Source organism: Hyperolius riggenbachi, chromosome 12, assembly GCF_040937935.1.
Source record: "Hyperolius riggenbachi isolate aHypRig1 chromosome 12, aHypRig1.pri, whole genome shotgun sequence".
Lineage (NCBI taxonomy): Eukaryota > Metazoa > Chordata > Amphibia > Anura > Hyperoliidae > Hyperolius > Hyperolius riggenbachi.
In genome coordinates, this window is record NC_090657.1 from 157,301,468 (window position 1) to 157,326,180 (window position 24,713).

At 47.8% G+C, this 24,713-nt stretch overlaps 1 protein-coding gene and 1 long non-coding RNA gene across 5 annotated transcripts in view; one reads left to right on the plus strand and one right to left on the minus strand.

Annotated features, from left to right (window-relative positions):
* LOC137542444 (uncharacterized) overlaps positions 1-24,713 on the minus strand; it is a 268,779-nt gene that overhangs the window by 208,235 nt on the left and 35,831 nt on the right. The gene's annotated exons all lie outside the window — the stretch shown is intronic.
* HNF4A (hepatocyte nuclear factor 4 alpha) overlaps positions 1-24,713 on the plus strand; it is a 213,938-nt gene that overhangs the window by 174,740 nt on the left and 14,485 nt on the right. For all 3 annotated transcript variants that reach the window (XR_011025429.1, XM_068264350.1, XM_068264349.1), the window contains exons 5-6: positions 17,647-17,802; positions 22,192-22,279. Coding sequence is in view for 2 of the 3 variants with exons in the window: in XM_068264350.1 (XP_068120451.1) it covers positions 17,647-17,802; positions 22,192-22,279 (244 nt within the window). In the remaining variant the exon portion in view is untranslated. The remainder of the gene's footprint in view (positions 1-17,646; positions 17,803-22,191; positions 22,280-24,713) is intronic.

The window sequence follows — 24,713 nt, forward strand, 5'->3', positions numbered from 1 at the left end:
ATATGCTGCATGCAGCCTCTATATGTGCTCCTGTGATCCCTGTACATTTCTCATGTATTCAGCCTGTATGTGTATATATATATATAATATATATATACTGCATATATTCAGGGAACGAGACCAGCGGGGTCACTGCCCGGCTACACAACTCATGACCTCAGTACATAAGACCCCAGTGTTTGAGCCACAGACCTCATTATATGGGTCACGGCTTATTGATTGCACTGCTTGTTGTTTTAGGGCTGTTTGTTTAAGATTTCTGCCAGAGAGTGCAGCGATTGTACCAAAACGCCCAATACCAGCACACACTGCAAAATGCTTCACAATAACAGCACAATCCTACCATAGTCCTAGCCTAATGTCCTACCATATTATTATTATGTATTTTTATACAACAACAACAACAAACAACATTTATAAAGCGCTTTTCTCCTGTAGGACTTAAAGCGCATAAGCATGGCTCAGACCATCGTGGTACAGAATTTTATAAGTCCGGAAATGCCAGGCTAAACAGGTGGCTTTTCAGTCTGGATTTGAATAGCTCCTGGGATGGTGCTGTCTTTACTGCACTGACATCTTCTGCAGCACTATATGCTGGGCGTATAAGGCTCGATTTTATTGCTCGATTCTCCTGCTCGATCGATTCCCCGCTCGATTACGCAGACGATTCTCTTCCACTCGTTTTTCTTATCTTTTTGCATTGTCTTCAATGAGGAATCGAGCGGCGAAACGATCGGGCCGGAGATCAGACATGTCCGAAATTATCTATTGAGCCATCTAAACGGCTCAGAATCGAGCTGTGTAGTCCCAGCATTACAGAGAACATAGTCATGTCACTGACTGTCCTCAGGAGCTCACACTCTAATGCTACCATAATCATAGTCTAATGTCCTACCATATTATTATTATGTATTTATATAGCACCGACATCTTCTGCAGCACTTTACAGAGTCCATAGTCATGTCACTGTGCTGCTGGTACTCTGACGGAAGGATAGATGTAAATGGAAATTTCCACTTAATCCATGCACTTGTGATGCTGCTTTTCACTGGGCGGCTCCAGGTGAATGAAATATGTAAAAAGAATAGAGAAAAAAGCGCCTCTATATTGCATTAACTTGAGGTTTAATTCCAGGACGCAACATACAGCCCACTTACTAGGAGTGATAAATCATGAGCGTGTAAGAGGCCGCCTATAAAAAACTCTGTGAGCAAGAAATTAAATGGATTTTTCGTCTGAACTCTCTAAGCCCAGCAGGTCTTAACCAGTTGAATACCGCAGTCTTTTTGCCCCTTAAAGGGAACCTTAACTGAACGGGGGGTAAAGAGTTTCACTTACCTGGGGCTATTGCCAGCCCCCTGCAGCAGTCCTGTGCCCTCGGAGCCGCTCTGGAATCCTCCGGTCCCCCGCTGTCACTTAGTTTCGTTTTTGACGACTCACCAGTTGGCCGGCTGCCCGCCATGCGTATTATTGGACGCATTCCCTACTGCAATTAGCGCTGTTGCGGACCGCAACACGTACAAAAATACGCATTGCCGCATATCTACGCGTGCGGAATGCGGCAGCTAATTGCAGTAGGGAATGCGTCCAATAATACGCATGGCGGCCGGCCGACTGATGAGTCGTCAAAAACGAAACTAAGTGACAGCGAGGAACCGGAGGATTCCAGAGCAGCTCCGAGGGCACAGGACTGCTGCAGGGGGCTGGTAATAGCCCCAGGTAAGTGTAACTCTTTATCCCCCATTCAGTTAAGGTTCTCTTTAAGGACCAGACACTTTTTTTCCATTCAGACCACTGCAGCTTTAACGGTTTATTACTCGGTCATACAACCTACCACCTAAATGAATTTCCCCTCCTTTTCTTGTCCCTAATACAGCTTTCTTTTGGTGCTATTTGATTGCTGCTGGGATTTTTAGTTTTTATTATATTCATCAAAAAAGACATGAATTTTGTAAAAAAAATAAAGATTTTTTTTAACTTTCTGTGCTGACTTTCTGTGCTGACAATTTTTTTGATTTTTTGATTACACACAGTTGTCCATTTACAGAGATATTTCTCCCACCCAGCATGGGTATATGTAAAAATACACCATAAAACACATTATACTTCTCCTGAGTACGGTGATACCACATGTGTGACACTTTTTTGCAGCCTAGGTGCAGCCTTTTGGTGCCTAGGTGCAGCCTCCTCACGCTTTAGGGCCCCTAAAATGCCAGGGCAGTATAGGGACCCCACAAGTGACCCCATTTTAGAAAGAAGACACCCAAAGGTATTCCATTAGGAGTATGGTGAGTTCATAGAAGATTTTATTTTTTGTCACAAGTTAGCGGAAATTGATTTTTATTGTTTTTTTTTTCACAAAGGGTATCATTCATGAACAGGCTGCCGGTAAAGGGAATCAGTGCGGGAAAACACCGCTGGCGGTGTTTTAGACTTCTGGGTGGGCATTCATAAAGAAGTATCCATGTGCGGAAGCAGTGCGGAGATTCCCCGAACTAGGCTGGCGGTAGGCAGGCGGTAGGCTTGCGGAGACACAGAAGCTGCCGAGTTGATACATTTCTGCGTGTTCCGCTCTGCTGCAGCTGCCTGGGAGGTCTGTGTGTCTCCATTCACTTGCATTGGTATCGCCACATCAGAGGGAGCTGGACTTTACGACGTTGCACCGCTGGCGGTATTCTTTATGAATGAACATTTTGCTACATTTGTACCGATAATCACTGCACAAGGCGGTGATTTATCACTCTGCTCGGTAGTGTCATTTTTCCATGCGGAAAGAGGCTTTATGAATGCTGACTTTGCCGAGTGGTCGGTAAAGTCAGCTGTTTTAAGCATTTCCGCATGCGGAAATGCTTTATGAATGATAGCCAATGTGTCATTTTCCACTAACTTGTGACAAAAAATAAAATCTTCTATGAACTCACCATACACCTAACAGAATACCTTGGGGTGTCTTCTTTCTAAAATGGGGTCACTTGTGGGGTTCCTATACTGACCTGGCATTTTAGGGGCCCTAAAGCGTGAGGAGTAGTCTAGAAACCAAATGCCTCAAAATGACTGTTCAGGGGTATAAGCATATGCAAATTTTGATGACATGTGGTCTATGAGGGGCAGAATTTTGTGGAACCGGTCATAAGCAGGATGGCCTCTTAGATGACAGGTTGTATTGGCACTGAAGCGCAGGATGTTCTCAAATCGTGACCTGGACATGGCAGCAGAGAACATGGGCATGTGATGTATTGGGTGCGTAGACCAATAATACCGCAATACATTATTTTTGACTAGACCCATGTTAAGGAGAAGGCCCTTAAAAATGTTACGTTCGGAAACTTGGAGTGGTTTCCACCGAAAAGGCTGGGCATGGTAGCTTCTTGGATTGGCGGTTGCGTATTGTGTGGCATAACGGTTGGTCTCAGCCACAATTAAGTCGTAGAGACCAGCAGTGATCAGAAAAAAAATTCTGTCACTGCGGTGGGGCGGGTGAGGGTTTGGCCGGGTGATCAGAAGCCCGCAGGGGGCAGATTAGGGCCTGATCTGATGGGTAGGTGTGCTAGGGGGTGACAGGAGGTGATTGATGGGTGTCTCAGAGGGTGATTAGAGGGGAGAATAGATGCAATCAATGCACTAGGGAGGTGATCGGAAGGGGGTCTTAGGGGGATCTGAGGGTTTGGCCGAGTGATCAGGAGCCCACACGGGGCAAATTAGGGCCTGATCTGATGGGTAGGTGTGCTAGGGGGTGACAGGAGGTGATTGATGGGTGATCAGTGGGTGATTAGAGGGGAGAACAGATGTAAATAATGCACTGGAAAGGTGGTCAGGTGGGGTCTGAGGGTGATCTGAGGGTGTGGGCGGGTGTTTGGGTGCTCGCAGGGGGCAGATTATGGTCTGATCTGATGGGTAGCAGTGAAGGGGTGATTGATAGATGATCAGTAGGTAATTACAGGGGAGAATATATGCAAGCAATGCACTGGCGAGTTGATCAGAGGGGGTCTGAGGGCGTTCTGAGGGTGTGGGCAGGTGATTGGGTGCCCTATTATTATTATTATTATTAATATTTAGTATTTATATATCGCCGACATATTACGCAGCGCTGTACATTGTGTATATATATATATTGTCTTGTCACTAACTGTCCCTCAAAGGAGCTCACAATCTAATCCCTACCATTGCCATATGTCTATATTATGGAGTGCATGTATCATAGTCTAGGGCCAATTTTTAGGGGGAGCCAATTAACTTATCCGTATGTTTTTGGAATGTGGGAGGAAACCGGAGTGCCCGGAGGAAACCCACGCAGACACGGAGAGAACATACAAACTCTTTGCAGATAGTGCCCTGGCTGGGATTCGAACCAGGGACCCAGCGCTGCAAGGCGAGAGAGCTAACCACTACGCCACCGTGCTGCCCAGGGGCAGATTAGGGTCTGATCTGATGGGTAGCAGTGACAGGGGGTGATTGATGGGTGATCAGTGAGTGAATAGAGGGGAGAACAGATGTAAATATTGCACTGGGGAGGTGATAAGGGGTGGTCTGAGGGAAATCTGAGGGTGTGGGCGGGTGTTTGGGTGCCCGCAGGGGGCAGTTTAGGGTCTGATCTGATGGGTAGCAGTGACAGGTGGCGACAGGGGGTGACGGGGTGATTGATAGGTGATCAGTAGGCGATTACAGGGGAGAATATATGCAAGCAATGCACTGGCGAGTTGATCAGAGGGGGTCTGGAGGGCTATCTGAGGGTGTGGGCGGGTGATTGGGTGCCCGCAAGGGGCAGATTAGAGTCTGATCTGCAGGGCTGTGGAATCGGAGTCGGAGTCGTGGAGTCGGGGCAATTTTGGGTGCCTGGAGTCGGAGTCGGGGAAAAAATGCACCAACTCCGACTCTGACTCCTAAGGAATTTAAACTAATTAAAATAGAAAATATGATAAAATGTTCTATTTCTCAGATAATAGTCATCATAAATAATTTATACATACAGTAATAGCTGTGCTTAGTCCACAAAAATGAAATAAACCAATCAACATTAGTTACTTGTGCTGCTTCAATAAAGCAGTCCCCGTATTTTTAAAGTCAGATATACACATCTGATTGTGACTGTATATATGATGTGTACACAGGAATCTCTTATATATACTAAATAACATCTATGCTGTAAGTATAAAGCCTGATGTGTAGCCGTGTCACTAATAGAGATGGTCAATGAGATGGAAATAATTCTGCATTGATTCTGATTTATGCAAATGTATGCACTCTCTTTGCTCATGAAATCAAATAATTTGATATGTTGTTAAAATTTGCTTTGGTGACTGCGAAATAAATGGTACCTGAGAAGGATGAAAAGAAAAGTTTTATACATACCTGGGGCTTCTTCCAGTCCCTTTCAGGCTAATCAGTCCCTCGCTGTCAATCTCCACCACCTGGATCTTCTGCTATGAGTCCTGGTAATTCAGCCAGTCAGCGCAGTCCGGCCGCATGCCGCTTCCACAGCCAGGAGTGTTCTGCACCTGTGCAACAGTGCTGCACAGGTGTAGTACGCTCCCGGCGGCGTAGTGTGTGCATGCGCACTACGCCAGACTGGCTCAAGTACCTGGACTCATAGCAGAAGATCCAGGTGGCGGAGGACAGCGAGGGACTGATTAGCCTGAAGGGGGCTGGAGGAAGCCCCAGGAAAGTATAAAACTTTAATTTCATCTGTCTCAGGTTTACTTTGTTACACAGAAGTACTATACTCTACATATGCACTCTCCACAGAGCTGCAGGGAATCCACTGAGAATGTTGTGCACATTGAACACAGAGGTGTTGTCTATCACCCATAAACGTCCTTATTCCCCTGCAGAGTACCTGCACATCACTCTTACATGTACCCACAGTTACATTGCCTAGGGCCTGATCCATGTTCAGATTGTGCATAAAGAATGTGTAATAGAGGAAGAATCTCCTTATTCCCCTGCAGAGTACCTGCACATCACTCTTACATGTACCCACAGTTACATTGCCTAGGGCCTGATCCATGTTCAGATTGTGCATGAAGAATGTGTAATAGCGGAAGAATCTCCTCATTCCCCTGCAGAGTACCTGCACATCACTCTTACATGTACCCACAGTTACATTGCCTAGGGCCTGATAGATGTTCTTTGTTCCAGCCTGTACCTTTTACAAGTACTCTTACCAAGGACTAGTTTTATTCTATGACTAAAGGGAATAAATATGGCAGTCTCCATATTCTTCTCACTTCAGTTGTCTTTTAAAATTCCTAAGCGTTGGCAGTTATGAGACGAATTTCATGTTACATACTTTCAATCAACAAGATTGTAATATGCAAATTAGAGGAGTCGGAGTTGGAGTCGGAGGAATCCTAAACTGAGGAGTCGGAGTCGGTGGATTTTTGTACCGACTCCACAGCCCTGCTGATCTGATGGGTAGCAGTGACAGGTGGTGACAGGGGGTGACGGGGTGATCACGTGACACTGGTCACCGCCTTCTCCACCGCCCTGTGCTTCCTGATTAGCGGAAGCACAGTGAGCGGCGGAAAAGTCGGAGACCAGCGTCATGTGACGATGAAGCTGCGCGCCATCACCTGGAACGCAAGAAGGTTAGTAATTCCTCTCCGCCCGCTTCTGTTTGCTGCTGCTAATTTGAATGGGGGAAGCGCCAGAAGGAGTTGACCCAGGTGAGGAAGGTGGGGGTCTGGCCCTCCTCCCCGCCGCTGTCCCTCCTTCCAAGCTTCCCCCATACCGGGGGCAACTATACTATACTGGGGCAACTATACTAGCTATACTGGGGGCAACTATACTATACTGGGGCAACTATACTAGCTATACTGGGGGCGACTATACTACTTACACTGGAGGCAACTATACTAATACGGGGGCAACTATACTAGCTATACTGGGGGGACTATACTACTTACACTGGAGGCAACTATACTAATACGGGGGCAACTATACTAGCTATACTGGGGGCGACTATACTACTTACATTGGAGGCAACTATATACTAATACGGGGGCAACTATACTAGCTAATCTGGGGGTGACTATACTACCTACACTGGGGGCAACTACATAGCTCCCAACTGTCCCTCTTATGGACGGACAGTCCCTCTTTGTGAACCCTATCCCTCTGTCCCTCTCTCCTCCTTATTTGTCCTTCTTTCAGGATGTTGTCCCTCTTTCTATGTTAATATATATATTTCTCTACTGAAAAAATGTGTTTAATTGCCTCTAAACTTTATTCCCATCTTTTAAATTGATATATTTATTTTCAAATGTTAATATGAAGGAAAATGAACCAGGATAGAAAGGACCAGTGTGGTTTGAATTATAAAACAACATATTTTTCTTATGGAATCTTTATGGTACGCGTGTCTAGGAGTGTGACGGGGCATGATCAGGGGAGTGACTTAAGTGTCCCTCTTTCTAATCTCCAAAAGTTGGGAGGTATGTCAATGTGTGTAGAATGTGTGTAGGAGGCAAAACGCTGGGTTTAACAGTTTAAAAGCACTTGCTAAGACACGCAGCAGCACTGGAGATGCTCTCAGTACCGCAGAGTCACAAGCAAGGACGGGCTCCCTAAGATGGCCGCCGCCTTATGTAGAGGAGGGGAGGGCCAGGCTCCCCTCCTCTGATTGGTTGCTAGGGCCTCAGCTGGGGACCTTCTGATTGGCCCAATGACGTCATCCCCTGGATACCGAAGCCGAATTCGTGATCACGCGTTAACACCCGTGATCACGGCCGAATTCGAGAGTGACTATTCGGGTACATTCGACTTCAAATTCGGGAGCAGTATCGCTCTTCGAATTCGGCAATCATGAAAATCTACCCGTGATCACGGGTAAGTTCGAATTCGCGATCTCTGGCGAGCAACCCTGGTCAAAAGGTTGTGTTCCTGAGATGATTGAGAACTGGCGTCCCATCAGCCTTCTCAATGACGATGGGAAGATCCTGGCAAAAGTTTTATTCTAGTGCTTGTCCCAGGTGACGGATGTGCTTTCCTGCCATCAGCACTGCTCTGTCTCGGGTAGAAGTACACTCTCCGCACTCTTGGCTGTCCGAGAAGTCCTGGAATGGTGCAGGGCTGAAGGTTGGGGAAAGTACCAGCTAACTTTGGATCAGTCGAAAGTTTTCGATAGAGTCAACTACAAGTGTCTGTGGTGTCTACTTAGCGTCTATGGTTTGCCAGGTGGTTTTGTTAATTGGCTGCGAACATTGTAGAAAGGAGCTGAAAGTTTCATGCCCATCAATGGATGGGTCAGCCAGCCTTTTGAGGTAAGTTCTGGGTAGAGATGGCCTGAATCTCCGATTTTCGGTTCGCAAACTTCCGCAAAAGGTTCGGTTCGCATGAACTTTCGTGAACCGCAATAGACTTCAATGGGGAGGCAAGCTTTGAAAACTAGAAACACTTATGCTGGCCACAAAAGTGATGAAAAAGATGTTTCAAAGGGTCTAACATCTGAGTTTTTGCATGGAGGAGTGGGATAGATGCCAAAAGTCCCAGGGAAAAATCCTGATTTGACGCAGAACCATGCCAGATCCATGCCTCATTCATTTTGATAAAGGTACTGAACACTTTTGTGACTTAGGCGACTTCTCTTCTCAGTGACAATGCCTCCAGCTGTGCTGAAGGTTCTTTCTGACAGGACGCTTGAGGCAGGGCAAGACAGAAGTTGGATGGCAAATTGTGACAGCTCTGGCCACAGGTCAAGCCTGCGCACCCAGTAGTCCAAGAGTTCATAGCTGCTCACAGTGTCTACATCCACACTTAAGGCCAGGTAGCCGGCTACCTGCCGGTCCAGGCGTTGGTGGAGGGTGGATCCGGAAGGGCTATTTGACTAAAGTATGTCTGCATGTCCGACATCACCATGAGATCGCTGGACCTTCCTGTCCTTGCATGCGTGGACATGGGAGGATTACGGACAGTGGTACCTTTATTGCATTGTGCTGTGACATCACCCTTAAACGCATTGTAAAGCATACTTGCCAGCTTGTTCTGCATGTGCTGCATCCTTTCTGCCTTTTGGTGAATTGGTAACATGTCCACCACTTTGTGCCTATACCGAGGGTCTAGTAGGGTAGCCACCCAGTACAGCTCATTCCCCTTGAGTTTTTTTATACGGGGGTCCCTCAACAGGCTGGACAGCATGAAAGACGCCATCTGCACAAAGTTGGATCCAGACGTACTCTCCATCTCCCCTTGCTCTTCCTCAGTGATGTCAGTTAAGTCCTCCTCCCCCAGCCATGAACAATACCATGGGAACGTTGAGCAGCACAAGCCCCCTGCGACGCCTGCTGTGGTTGTTCTTCTGCCGCTGCCTCCTCCTCCACAGAAACACCTTCCTCATCATTCGTCTGACTCCTCTTCCCCACACGACTCTTCCCTCCTCCTCTCCCCTCTGTGCTGTCACAGGTGTTGAGGAAACATCTGGTTCTGATGTAAATTGCTCTCACAACTGTTTCTGCCGTAACTGTTCCTCTTCGCGCTCCTTCACAGCTTGATCCACCACTCTACGCACGGCACGCTCCAGAAAGTAAGCGTATGGGATCAAGTCGCTGATGATGCCTTCACTGCGACTCACCAGGTTGGTCACCTCCTCAAACGGCCGCATGAGCCTGCATGCATTTCGCATCAGTGTCCAGTTCGGGGGCCAGAACATCCCCATCTCCCCAGATTGTGTCCTTCTACTGAAATTGTAGAGGTACTGGGTGACGGCTTTCTCCTGTTCTAGCAGGCGAGAGGCTGGCATGACCAGGGTCGAATTCCAGTGAGTCGGGCTATCACATATCTAGCGTCTTACCGGCAAGTTGTTTCTCCGCTGAATGTTTGCAAAGCGTGCTATGGCCGTGTAAGACTGCCTGAAATGCCCACACAACTTCCTGGCCTGCTTCAGGACGTCCTCTAAGCCTGGGTACTTTGACACAAATCTTTGAATGACTAAATTCAGCACATGTGCCATGCAGGGTACATGTGTCAGCTTTCCCAAATTCAAAGCAGAAAAGAGATTGCTGCCGTTGTCACACATCACGTTGACGATCTCCAGCTGGTGCGGGGTCAGCCACTGATCCACTTGTTTGTTAAGAGCAGCCAGGAGAGCTGCTCCAGTGTGACTCTCCGCTTTGAGGCAAGACATGTCTAAGATGGCGTGACACCGTCGTACCTGGCATGCAGCATAGGCCCTGGGGAGATGGGGCTGTGTAGCTGGAGAGGAGATTGCGGCACCAGCCAAGGAGGAGGAGGATGACGACAGCAAAGAAGATGTAGCAGGCGGAGAGGAGGTGGCAGGAGGCCTGCCTGCAAGCTGTGGAGGTGTCACAAGTTGATCCGCTGCACAGCCACGTACTCCCTGCTTGCCATCGGTCACCAGGTTGACCCAATGGGCTGTGTAAGTAATGTAGCGGCCCTGACCGTGCTTGGCAGACCAGGCATTCATGGTTAGGTGGACCCTTGACCCAACGCTGTGTGCCAGAGATGACACCACTTGCCTCTCCACTTCACGGTGGGTATCGCCTTTTTAGAGAAATAATTGCTGCCTGGCATCTTACACTGCGGTTCCCAATGGCCACAAATTTATGGAAGGCCTCAGAGTCCACCAGCTTGTATGGTAACAGCTGGCGAGCTAACAGTTCCGCCACGCCAGCTGTCAGACGCTGTACAAGGAGGTGACTGGCAGAAATTGGCTTCTTCCGCTCAAAGATTTCCTTCACGGACACCTGGCTGTTGAGGGCAGAGGAGCAGGAACCGCTCAAGGTCAGAGGCGGAGTGGAGGAGGGTGGCTGTGAAGGTGCAAGGGAGAAAGCGGCTGAAGATGCAGCACCTGAAGGTGTAAGAGGAGAAGGAGGGTGGCTTTTCTTTTGTGTGCTGCTTTTGCTCAGGTGCTCTTCCCATTGCAGTTTGTGCCTTTTCTCCAGGTGCCTTCATAAGGCACTTGTCCCAACGTGAGTGTTGGCCTTTCCACGGCTCAATTTTTGGAGGCAAAGAGAACAGATGGCATTGCTCCGATCTGAGGCAGACGCACTAAAAAATGTCCAAACCGCTGAGCCCCCTTGGGGTGATGGCACTATGATGGCCTCAGCAGCTGACGTTGAAGGGCATGTTGGCTGGCTGTCCATAGGTGGCAATACATTGCGCCGGACACTGCCACCAGCTGTTTCTGAGGACGAGCTCCCCCTGCTTCTTTCTCCTCCTATTCCTCTCTGACTCCCCCTCTGAACTGTCCCCTTGGTCATCTTGTCTCTTAGGAACCCATGTGTGATCCGTATCATCATAATCATCCTGCCCAGCTTCGCTTGCCTCAGACACCTCCAAAACTGCACCAACAGCAGGTACTTCATCATCCTCCTCCTCACATGTTACGTCTATAGTATCGCCTAACTAACACATATGAGGTGGTGTAACTTGCTTAGCGCCTTCATCTTGTTGTTGCAGTAGTGGCTGTGAATCAGTGATTTCACCACCAAATAACTCCTGTGAAGTGTCAAATGCAGCGGATGTGGTGCTTGTAGTAGCGCTGGTGGCTGCAGAAGATGAGGTGTTCTGTGTTAAATAGTCAACCACGTCCTGACAATCTTGGGAGTCTGGGAGTTGATGGCATTTGCCTTCTTCTGAGCACTGTACTTTGGGTCAGGGCCGCAGGAAATCACATCAACACGAGCTCGCACAGACCTGCCGGGTGGGCTTTCTCTGGGTCTGCCTCTACCTCTTCCTCTACCTGTTTTGTCCGTTTTGTCCATATCGGGGGGGATGAAGTGAAAGGTATGCACTGACTTGACTAATACAATGTGCAGTCACACAGGTGCAGTTAACAGGTATGCACGGAGTGGTATATCACACTGCATGCACTCACGTAGGTAGGTGTATATCACACTGCGTGCACTCACGTAGGTAGGTGGGTGCACTGAACACAACAGGTAGGTATATGCAGTGATGAGGTGGGTTCACTGAACACAACAGGTAGGTATATGCAGTGATGAGGTGGGTTCACTCAACACAACAGGTAGGTATATGCAGCGATGAGGTGGGTTCACTGAACACAACAGGTAGGTATATGCAGTGATGATGTGGGTTCACTCAGCACAACAGGTAGGTATATGCAGTGATGAGGTGGGTGCACTCAACACAACAGGTAGGTATATGCAGTGATGAGGTGGGTGCACTGAACACAACAAGTAGGTATATGCAGTGATGAGGTGGGTTCACTGAACACAACAGGTAGGTATATGCAGTGATGATGTGGGTTCACTCAGCACAACAGGTAGGTATATGCAGTGATGAGGTGGGTCCACTGAACACAACAGGTAGGTATATGCAGTGATGAGGTGGGTGCACTCAACACAACAGGTAGGTATATGCAGTGATGAGGTGGGTTCACTGAACACAACAGGTAGGTATATGCAGTGATGAGGTGGGTTCACTGAACACAACAGGTAGGTATATGCAGTACTGGGTATTACAATGTTCACCTGTCACACAGACAGGTAGTCATTGAATGTGCTGGGCCTGGCTGGCAGTGGCACACACACAGTATGAATTAGCAAGGCTGTCTATGCAACACAAGTAACAGTGAGACACACAGGAAAAAAAAATCACAAGAACAAGATTAGCTCTCAAAAGAGCTGTTGTGGGGTACTATTTTAGCAATAAGAATCAGCAAGGAGCAAGCTAACAAGCCTACAACAGCCTAACTAATCTTTCCCTATGAGAGTCTGCCAGCAGCTGTCACTTTTCTCACTATTGCAGGCACACGAGTGAGTGTAATGGCCGGCGGAGCCTGCCTTATGTAAGGGGGGGAGTGGCTCCAGGAGAGAGTGTAGCCTGATTGGCTACAATGTGCCTACTGACTGTGATGTAGAGGGTCAAAGTTGACCCTAATGGTGCACTACCGAACTTCCGGGAAAGTTTGCCTTACATGGCGAACGCGAACTACCGGAAGATCGCCGGCGAACCGTTCGGGCCATCTCTAGTTCTGGGGTCCACCAGGGTTGTCCTCTAAGTTCTCTGCTGTATGTGTTTGCCATCGACCCCTTCATGAGGAGGCTAGAGGGCAGCACGCTCAGTGGGGTTCTGGTTGGCATCCCTGGTGTCTTGCTTCTAAAGGTGTTGGCTTATGCTGATGATGTCACTGTGGTGGTCTCCAAGGCAGAGGAGGCGGTGGTGGTTGCTGACGAGATCACCCGGTACTCATTGGCATCCGGTTAAAAGATCAATCTGGATAAGTGCAAAACTTTCGGGATGGGTAAAGGTGGAGAGTCCTTTGTATTTCCCAGTTCCTTTCCCTTGCCTCAACCTGAAATTAAGATCCTTGGCATCAAATTCGGCCCAGGCGATTACGGCCTGCGAAATTGGGAAGGCAAACTTAATGATGTCAGCTTGAAAGTACCACGTTGGAAGAGTTGGAATTTGACTCTAAGAGAAAGGGTTGACTTGATCAAAACCTATCTGGTACCAATCATGTTGTATGTTAGCTACGTCGCAATTTTGCCAGCATCTCTGCACAGCAGGATCAACATCGTTTTCTTCCAGATGCTCTGGGGGAACAGGATGAATCCTCTACACAGGAACATTACATTGCTCAAAACTAGGTGGGAGGGTGGCCTAGGGATGGTCAACCCAATCGTGTTTTCCTCTCTAATTTTTATTACGTATAATATTGGTAATATGCAGAGAGTCCGCCTAGTTGGGTTGGTATTTTCCAGGTTAGTGTGAGCCTTTCCTCAGAGGCTGGAAGAGCGGTGGCCCAGTGAAAAATCTGAGAGCATGTCATGGCTATCTTCTGGCCTATGTTGTACCTCGTGTGAAGAAACTCCTGCAGTGGGGATTGATGGTGAAAGATATCAGATCGGTCGAGAGGAAAGCCCTCTTGGCTCGGGTGGTGGATTCCTACTATCATGACACACTGGCCTTGAGGGATTGCCCTTGCACAATTTTGAAGGAGGGGTTGCGAGTACTTAACTTGCCACGCATTCCAAACAAATTGTGGGACATCGCCTGGCTTACCTTCCAGGGCAAGCTTTACGTTGGAGGGAACATGAAGTGTCGGAGTGTGGCAGACCCAGGGCCGGATTTGTACTCTTCGCCGCCCAAGGCCACTGTCAGCAGCCGCCCCCCTTCAGTATAGATAGCCAGATGACCCTTCCCTTTCCCTCCAATATAGGTTTGCCCCGTTTACCCTTCCCTCCACAATAGGTAGCCAGATAACCGTTCCCCCCCCCCTTAAGTTTAGATAACCTGATGACCACCCCTTCCCTCCAATAGAGGTATCCTGATGACCCCACCCCCCATCCCTCTAGTATAAGATTACCCTCCCCACACTTCCATATAGATAGCCTGATGATCCCTCTCCCTCCAGTATAGATAGTCAAGTGACCCTTCCCTTCCCAATAGTATAGCTTGTTGCCCACCCGCCCTTGATCCTGGGGTGCCCTAGGCCATTGCCTATGTGGCCTTGGCTTAAATCCGGCCCTGGGCGGACCGTGTCTGTCCTCGAGGATGTGGTGTCGAGGAGAGCATGGACTACTTTCTGATGTCGTGTTCTTTCAATGTAGAAGTGTACAAACAGGTGTGTGGTTGTAACGATAGGTGTCAGCTAGTAACCGTAACACTGGGTGTTACCAAATTACAAAGTTCTGATTATTTGGTGATCTGCAGTATCACCAATAATGCAGATACTATTTCTGATTATGTGGTGATCTGCAGAATCACCAATAATGCAGATACTGTTTCTGATTTTGTGGTGATCTGTAGAATCACCAATAATGCAGATACTATGGGCAGCACGGTGGCGTAGTGGTTAGCTCTCTCGCCTTGCAGCGCTGGGTCCCCGGTTCGAATCCCAGCCAGGGCACTATCTGCAAAGAGTTTGTATGTTCTCTCCGTGTCTGCGTGGGTTTCCTCCGGGCACTCCGGTTTCCTCCCACATTCCAAAAACATACGGATAAGTTAATTGGCTCCCCGTAAAAAAAAAAAAAAAAAAATTGGCCCTAGACTACAGTACTTACACTACATAATATAGACATATGGCAATGGTAGGGATTAGATTGTGAGCTCCTTTGAGGGACAGTTAGTGATAAGATATGTATATACATTGTACAGCGCTGCGTAATATGTCGGCGCTATATAAATACTAAATAATAATAATAATAATACTATTTCTGATTATGTGGTGATCTGCAGAATCACCAATAATGCAGATACTATTTCTGATTTTGTGGTGATCTGTAGAATCACCAATAATGCAGATACTATTTCTGATTTTGTGGTGATCTGCAGAATCACCAATAATGCAGATACTATTTCTGATTTTGTGGTGATCTGTAGAATCACCAATAATGCAGATACTATTTCTGATTTTGTGGTGATCTGCAGAATCACCAATAATGCAGATACTATTTCTGATTTTGTGGTGATCTGTAGAATCACCAATAATGCAGATAATACAATAATACAATACAATAACATTTGTAAAGCGCTTTTCTCCCATAGGACTCAAAGCGCATAGCTGTGTCTCAGATTAATACAGGGTTTCAGGCTGGGTTGTGTTACAGAGGAGATAGTCAGATGTTCATGAATGCCAGACTGAAAAGGTAGGTTTTCAGTTTAGACTTAAATGCTTCCAGGGATGGGGCTGTCCTGATTGGGTGTGGCAGGGAGTTCCAAAGTGTAGGGGCAGCATGACAAAATACTATTTCTGATTATGCGGTGATCTGCAGAATCACCAATAATGCAGATACTATTTCTGATTTTGTGGTGATCTTCAGAATCACCAATAATGCAGATACTATTTCTGATTATGTGGTGATCTGCAGAATCACCAATAATACAGAAATAGCTAACACTAAGGAAAATACGTGACCTAGTCACCACTTTATTGCACAGAGTGTAGTGATTGGTGCAAACAGTATTTTGCTGATAGTTTCTCAGCAGTAAGCTCACCAGCGGAGCTGGAGGTTACAGATAGTAGTGCGGAGAACCCCTCACCAGTGACAAGGGCTCACTGGTGAGAGAGAGTGGTCAGACAGATCGAGTTGGCAACAGACGGGCAGACAAGGTACAAAATCGGCAGGCAGAATCAGAGTGAAGTTCAGGCAATAGGTCAGCAACGAGATCAGATAGGCAGAGGTACAAAATCACAAGGCAGAGAGGGTAGTCAGGAAAGGCAAAGAGTCAAACACAGATAATCACAATATAACAATAAACCTAGTTTAAGTGTGAATCCCCGGGTTCCTGCCGGATCAAAGCACACAAGGATCTACCTAGGTCTGAGCGCTAACACAGTGTATTCGCAACAGCAGACAGCGGGCAACTGAAAGCCTGTGTCCTTTATCCAGGAAGCCGCTGATTGGCTGGGCGGGCTCTGGGATTCCAGAGCCCGCCCAGCCAATCACGCCGCACGCATGCGTAGACCTGAGGCTGTGCACGGGCGAGAGTCCCGTGCGCGGCGTGCGCAGCTGAGCGGCGGGGGTGGTGGCGGCGGTCACGCTGTTCTCCGTGACTGCCGTATCCCCGCCACTCGTTACAGGGGGCCCTGAATATCCCATTTCTGGAGCATCTTAGTTATGCTGAGTGGTCATATGGAGCTTTCAATTAACACCAGGGTTTTGATCTGTGCACTTTGTATATAGTTTGCTTAGTGGTTAGGCGTTACAGGTGGTTGGCACGGTGCAATTAAACAATCAGACAGAAAAACTTGCCTGTCCAGGTGGTGGTGAGCAATATTCTGGGTGAGGTGGGTAAAATTCGGTTTTTAGAGAGACGTAAGCTGGGAGGAGAGGCTTGGGTTCTGGCATGGCAGAACATCAGGCCCCGTTGACCTGGTGGAGTCTTTCTTATGGTGGCTTTTCTATTGCTCTACTTTCCACCTTTGCCTTTTGATTTTTTTTTAATAATTTTTTTTGAAGAGTGGCCACAAAGTTATCCCTTTTGTGTTCCCTTTTATGTGTATTTGTTTAAGGGTTTTATTTATTTTTACTTTATTTTATTTTTTTGCACTGTCTTGTAAAACAAGACAAAAACAAAGACAAACAGATTACGTTTGTCCTTAGTCTTTAGTGTCCAGGGTTTAGGCCCTAGTCCTCTGATCAAAAAGGGCGTAAAAGTCCCTTGAATTCTGTATGAGTGGTCTAAATGCGATTATGTTGGTGGTTTCATTTGTATGATTGTTGTGATGTAGGTGTTGTCTTTATTTTCCTTTTGGTGGGTTTTTTTTTTGTTTGTTTTTTAATTGTGAGGTCTTGTTTGGTATGAGTGTGAGCATTTTGTGTACCCCTTTGGCAGTACTGGTCTACACTATGTTATTTCTGATTGCATTTCTATTGTGATGTTGATAGTGTTAATAGTTTTGGTTGTTCTTTCAGGAAATTTTTTCCGTGTATATATGTTATGTATTTCAAGTGCTTTTTCATACTTGATGTTGATATTTGTCTTTGAGGAAATTTTCCTTGCATTTATTGTTGTATTGATATGCATACTTTTATTTATTATTTTTATATATGTATGCTTGTATTTATTTGATTATTTTTCTAATAAAATATCACAATCTAATCCTTCCATAGTCATAGTCTAATGTCCCACCATATTATTATTGTTTGTATATAGCACTGACATCTTCTGCAGCACTGTACAGAGTATATAGTCATGTCACTGTTATATTATTGTATCTTGCAGATCACATCATCGGTGGCTATGCTGAACTCTGACATCAGAGGAAAGAAGATTGCCAGCATAACGGATGTGTGTGATTCCATGAAGCAGCAGCTCCTCGTCCTGGTGGAATGGGCCAAGTATATCCCAGCATTCTGTGAGCTTCCGTTGGATGACCAGGTAGGTGGACAGGATGTGGCTGTGGTCTCCTGTGAATGGTCTAAGCTCCCCCCCTCCTCAGTGGTCTAAGCTCCCCCCCCCCCCCTCACCAAGCTGAGTCCAGTTTAAACCCCAGCTGCTGTAGCTCAGAGGTCCAGAAGCCTAGCAGGGGCACCACAAAGCATGACCCATCACCTCTTCATTCATTCATGTGTCTCCACTCTCCAGTGTCCACCTGCTCTGCCCATTCATGTGTCTCCAGTGTCCACCTGCTCTGCCCATTTATGTGTCTCCAGCGTCCACCTGCTCTGCCCATTCATGTGTCTCCAGTGTCCACCTGCTCTGCCCATTCATGTGTCTCCAGTGTCCACCTGCTCTGCCCATTCATGTGTCTCCAGTGTCCACTTGCTCTGCCCATTCATGTGTCTCCAGTGTCCACCTGCTCTGCCCATTCATGTGTCTCCAGAGTCCACCTGCTCTGCCCATTCATGTGTCTCCAGTGTCCACCTGCTCTGCCCATTCATGTGTCTCCAGTGTCCACCTGCTCTGCCCATTCATGTGTCTCCAGTGTCCACCTGCTCTGCCCATTCATGTGTCTCCAGTGTCCACCTGCTCTGCCCATTTATGTGTCTCCAGTGTCCACCTGCTCTGCCCATTCATGTGTCTCCAGTGTCCACCTGCTCTGCCCATTCATGTGTCTCCAGTGTCCACCTGCTCTCCGCATTCATGTGTCTCCAGTGTCCACCTGCTCTCCGCATTCATGTGTCTCCAGTGTCCACCTGCTCTGCCCATTCATGTGTCTCCAGTGTCCACCTGCTCTGACCATTCATGTGTCTCCAGTGTCCACCTGCTCTCCCCATTCATGTCTCCAGTGTCCACCTGCTCTGACCATTCATGTGTCTCCAGTGTGGGTGATGACATACACCCCACATATAGGAGCATCTGGCTGGGTTGAGCGCCCATGTTTTGTGCTATGGAGAGGGAAGGGGCAGCATCAATGAGACACTCATGGCTCTTCTTATCGAGGAGGAACCCACAGAAGTTACACAAGAGGGTTTCCAGTTTCTGATTGTACTCTGCCAGTCAGAACTCCATGCACCTATGTCTTTTTTCAACCCAAATAGCCATATCCCGGCTCACGCCAGTATGTAAGAGAGGAAGGAGTCTTTGGGCAAGGCTCACTAATGCTCATGATTACAGCTAAGTGTCTGTAGCCCTGAAGCGCTTTGAGTCCGTCTGGATATAAATGTTATGTGTCTTGTCTAACATTATGGGAAAGTTTAGTGCATCGGGTGACTGTTGTTCTTTGTCTTTGAGCGCCTTGGTGAGACCAGCTGGTTGTAGCTGTGGTGGATCCCCGAAAGCCTCAGATATGGGAGGAAGGCTGTTGGATGATGCCCCTATTGGTGGAATCTTCAGGATGGATTGTCTGGGTAGTTTGTCCATCTGTAGGCTATGGCTGAAGCTGTGGCTGAAGTTATAGCTGAAGCTGTGCTTGGACAGATGACTGACTACATTTCATCACTTCAAAGGGTCCATCTGCCCTGGAAACCTCTCAAGTGTTTCAGCAGCAGAGATTGGGACCCTGTCAGAAGCTGGTGACAGTCATTAGTGAGGCCCTGTTCATCACACATTGTCACTCCACACCTCATCATTAACCTTTGTGTTTTCTACCACCTTGATGTTTAACTGGGGCCAGTGACAATGGTTAACCCGAGCCAGGCAGTCAGCCATGCCATGGCCAACATTGTGCTCAGTCCTTTACAATTTAACCTTCTCCCAACTATTTCTATGTGTCTTTAGCATAATTGGGTCTCTTTAAACTAAAGTCAGACGTTCTTGTAAGCTGGGAGATATGAGCCAGAAATACATGGTGTGCTATGACCAGAATACTGCTCTGGTCACAATATGAATGACATTCCCCAACCCCACAGTACCAATATATAAATATATTAGGGGTAGCGATAGTAGTGAGTGGGGGGGTTATGGAAATATATGGGGGGTAGTGATAGTAGTGTGTGGCTGGTTAATATTATTATTATTTATAAAGTGCCAGCATATTCCATGGTGCTGTACAAAGTAGGAAAACAAACGGGATACATAATGATACAGACAATGATATACATCTAATATGGACACTGGTACAAAATACAAAACTGGTGATTACAATAACAGATTCAACATGATGACTAAAATGTATAACAGAGTGCAAACTATTAAATGAATAATCAGGTAATATATAAATTGTGAGCAGACCAGCCAGACTGCACTACTCCAAGAAGGAGGAGGGCACAACCAGCCTTATTTGGAAATCGTTACATATAGACACCCTGGACGGCCCTTCATGTGCTTAGAAAAAACTTTATTAGTAGGTCTCCCTCCGTGAAAGTCTTGGAAATGCTGGCCTAGTGGACCTAGTGGACTTTCACGGAGGGAGACCTGCTGGCCTTCGCTTTAAAGGAATAATTAAACAAAAAAGTTCCAAACAGAGGTGGAGATATTGAGAACGATCTCTTCAAGATTGAAGCTACTTGGATCTACAGATTGGGGACAAAAATTCCTCAGGGTTTGAACTCGGATTTGAATTTCGCATACTTTTTGTAGTTTTGGTATGCGTAGAAGTACTGTATATCACTGAAAAGGTAGTGTGAACAACCCGGAGCTTTGCGGACCAGGCAGTGTGACAAACCGGATGAGACAACGGCCAAGGGACGTGAGGATCCTCCCCGGAAGCATAACGCCCAGGGAGCCGTGAGTTACATCATATAGCCCTGCGGGGAATTGTATGCCATACATGTTGACCGTGGACTGTTGCCGTACACCTGGATGCACACCATCATCTCTTTTGCAAGATTGGAAATAGTGCATGTAAGGCTCAACACACACCATACAATCTTGGTTGTTCAATCTTACCACTTTCATGTAGTATAAGGGCTTATCCAATCAATCATTCAAGGTATTTTCAATCTGTTGGCCCTTATATTACATAGATTTGGTAAATCTGTACAACCAAGATTGTATGGTGTGTGTTGAGCTTAAGGGACTTTATGCTGATCAATTCAGAAATAAGCAATGCTGGAGATGTTATTATCACGCAGATTGGTTTGCAAAACCAGAGGACAGTTGCCCATGGACATTTGAAGTGCATTGACAACAGTGTAGCTGCAGCTCCATAGAGGCCTCAGGGTGTGCGTCGGTGGTGGGTCCATCTACACACTCACTATATCGGTGGCAGCCACGGTTGGCATAGGCTTAGGCTGGGTGGGCGACCAGTTGGCTGCAATAACCTGATAGTGAGAGGTGGAAATATTTGGAAAGGAGCGCTCCCTCCAGTTCTGTATTTGATTTTAAGATTTTAATAGGGGAACCCAGCTGCTGTGTGATCTGTTCAATTTTGTACTAATAAAGTTTTTTCTAAGCACATGAAGGGCCGTCCAGGGTGTCTATATGTAACGATTATTAAATGAATAACATTCCAAGACACAAAAGGGTGAGAGCCCTGCCCTTGTAAGCTTACAATCTAAAGGAATGGGTTGAAAACAAGAGGTGGGGGAGTATACAGTATATATACAGGCAGTGCGTGATTGGGTTATTTAGTAAGGAGTAAAACTAGACGCGAGGTTGAAGGGTGCATGGCCTAAGGTAGAGCATATGCTTGTCGGAAGAGGTGAGTTTTCAAGGAGCGTTTAAAGATTTCAAAGGTGGGAGAGTGGCGGATGTGCTGTGGAAGGGGCATTCCAGAGGTGGTTATGGAAATATATTGGGAGTAGCGATAGTAGGGTGTGGCTGGTTATGGAAATATTTTGGGGGTAGCGATAGTAGGGTGTGGATGGTTATGGAAATATATTGGGGGTAGCGATCGTAGTGTGTGGCTGGTTATGGAAATATATTGGGGGTAGCGATCGTAGTGTGTGGCGGGTTATGGAAATATATTGGGGGTAGCGATAGTAGGGTGTGGCTGGTTATGGAAATATATTGGGGGTAGCGATAGTACTGTGTGTGTCTGGTTATGGAAATATATTGGGGGTAGTGATAGTAGGGAGTGGCTAGTTATGGAAATATATTGGGGGTAGCGATAGTAGGGTGTGGCTGGTTATGGAAATATATTGGGAGTAGCGACAGTAGGGTGTGGCTGATTATGGAAATATATCGGGGGTAGCGATAGTAGTGTGTGGCTGGTTATGGAAATATATCGGGGGTAGCGATAGTAGTGTGTGGCTGGTTATGGAAATATATTGGGGGTAGCGATAGTAGTGTGTGGCAGGTGGCATTGTGCTGAAGTGCAGTCTAGACTGAGTGTTGTGGTGATAAGTTATCTGCTGCTTCCTCCTTGTGTGGCGGGTGGCGTTGTGCTGAAGTGCAGCGTACACTGAGCATTGTGGCGATAAACTTTCTGCTGTTTCCTCCTAGGTGGCGCTGCTGCGTGCTCACGCTGGAGAACATCTCCTGCTCGGGGCTGCAAAGAGGTCTATGATGTACAAAGATGTCCTCCTCCTGGGTGAGCTTCTCATGCCATAGTCTGTCTGTAGCATTTATCTTCTGTCTATCCTTATGATGTCTCCGTCCGCCAATGCCACCTTCCTATATGCATTCAATTTTGATTGGCGAATGATTGGACAGTTTTTCTGCTTCCATGACGTTTGAGGGGCAGCAGATTTTGAATAGTGTGGTGATTGTGTAGGTGAGCTCTCATACTATATGGAAGTGGTAACATTAGCATTGACTAATCAGAATTGGATGTATGTAAGGTGCCCATACACTTATAGGTGGGCACCCAGAACCTGACCAGACAGGAATCTGTTCCCAGATATAATTGCCCCTCTGGGTTCCCCCCCCCCCCCCCCCATTAATAGTGGTCCCCAGTGCCTCTGCATAGTACTCTTTGCAGCGCAGTGTGGGTTCACCTGTCCATCTCCCCGGTGCCTGTTCAGGGCCACCCTTACTGGCGCCCGTTTTATGTGATCAGGGTACTCTCTCTGTGGTTTCTCCCTCTCTCTCCCCCTGTGGTCTTTCACTCTCTCCCCACCTCTCCCTGTGGTCTTTACCTCTATCTCCCCATCTCTCTCTCTCTCTAACCCTGTGGTCTATCTCTCTCTCTCCCTATGGTCTCTCCCTCTCCTTGTGGTCTATCCCTTTCTTTCTCCCCCTCTCTCTCCCCTTGGTCTCTCTCTCTCCCCGTGGTCTCTGTCTCTCTCTCCCCTGTGGTCTCTGCCTCTCTCCTCCTCTCTTTCTGTGGTCTCTTCCTCTATCCCTCTCTCTCCCCAAGGACTTTCCCTCTCTCCCTCCCCCTGTGGTCTCTCCCTCTCTCTCCCCATGGTCTCTCCCTCTCTCTCCCCATGGTCTCTCCCTCTCTCTCTCTCCCCATGGTCTCTCTCTCTCTTCCCATGGTGTCTCTCTCTCTCCCCCCATGGTCTCTCCCTCTCTCTCCCTGTGGCCTCTCTCTTTCTCTCTGTGGCCCCTATCTCTCTCTCTCTCTCTCTCTCTTTCTGCCTGTGGCCTCTCCCTCTGGTCTCTCTCTGGGGTCTCTCCCTCTCTTCCTCTCTCTCCCCATGGTCTCTCCCTCCCTCTCTCTCTCTATCCCTGTGGTCTCTCCCTCCCTCTCCCCGTGGTCTCTCCCTCTCTCCCCATGGTCTCTTCCTCTCTCTCTCTCTGTCCCTGTGGTCTCTCTCCCTCTCCCTGTGGTCTCTCTCCCTTTCTCTCTCCCCCTCCCTGTGATCTCTCATTCTCTCCCTCTCTCTCCCCATGGTCTCTCTCCCTCTTTCTCCCCATGGTCTCAACCTCTCTCCCTGTGGTCTCTTCCTCTCTCTGTCCCTGTGGTCTTTCTCCCTCTCTCCCCATGGTCTCTCTCCCTTTCTCCCTTTCCCTGTGGTCTCTCCCTCTCTCACTCCCCATGGTCTCTCTCTCTCTGCCCGTGGTCTCTCTCTCTCTCTCTCCCCATGGTCTCTCCCTCTCTCTCTCCCCGTGGTCTCTCCCTCTCTCTCTCCCCGTGGTCTCTCTCTCTCTCTCTCTCTCCCTGTGGTCTCTTCCTCTCTCTCCCTGTGGTCTCTCACTCTCCCCGTGGTGTCTCTCTCTCTCTCCCAGTGGTCTCTCCCTCTCTCCCCGTTGTCTCTCTCCCTCTCTCTCTCCCTGTGGTCTCTCTCCGCTTGGTCTCTCCCTGTGGTCACTCTCTCCCTATGGTTTCTCCCTCTCTCCCCGTGATCTCTCCCTCTCTCCCCATGGTCTCTCCCCCTCTTTCCCATGGTCTTTCCCTCTCTCTCCCATGGTCTTTCCCTATCTCTCCACCATAGAATACATGGAGTCCTGCCACGTTCATCTTGCTGGTCTCCAGGTTACTGTTTTGTGACAAATACCTGTCAGCTGACCTCATGTTTATGGCCTGTTGTTAAGATAGCAAACGTTACACCGCCCCCAGATAAAGCGGGATATCATTATATGTTAAACATTAGTGACCCTGAGATAAGCACCCTGCGCCTTCAATAGAGCCCGCTGATGATTGTGAGATGCTCGGGGAGGGATGGGCACCACTGTCCTTTATAGCTCACACACCTTACAGATCATCTCTCCTCAAATCTGGCTGCATGTATAACCTATGAGCCCCACATACAAGTGAGGCATGCGGGAGGCTGTACAGAGGCATTGCTGGCCTGTAGGCTAGTGACATGTGCTGTTATTATACGGGGGAAGAAGGGCGGCGCTGTACAAAGTCATTGCCGGCCTGTAGGCTAGCGACGTGCTGTCGTTATACAGGGGGGGGGGGGGGGGGAGATGGGCGGGGCTGTGTTGTTGCGATACGGGGAAGGGTGGCCGATGGATCAGCGCAGGTGAAGCATGATGCATGGCAGAGGTCAGTGCTGAGAACTATACTCTTCGGTCTGCTGGGCTAATCTCTAGCGGGGTATCAGGGGCTGCTCTACACACACTAGACTCTCGGT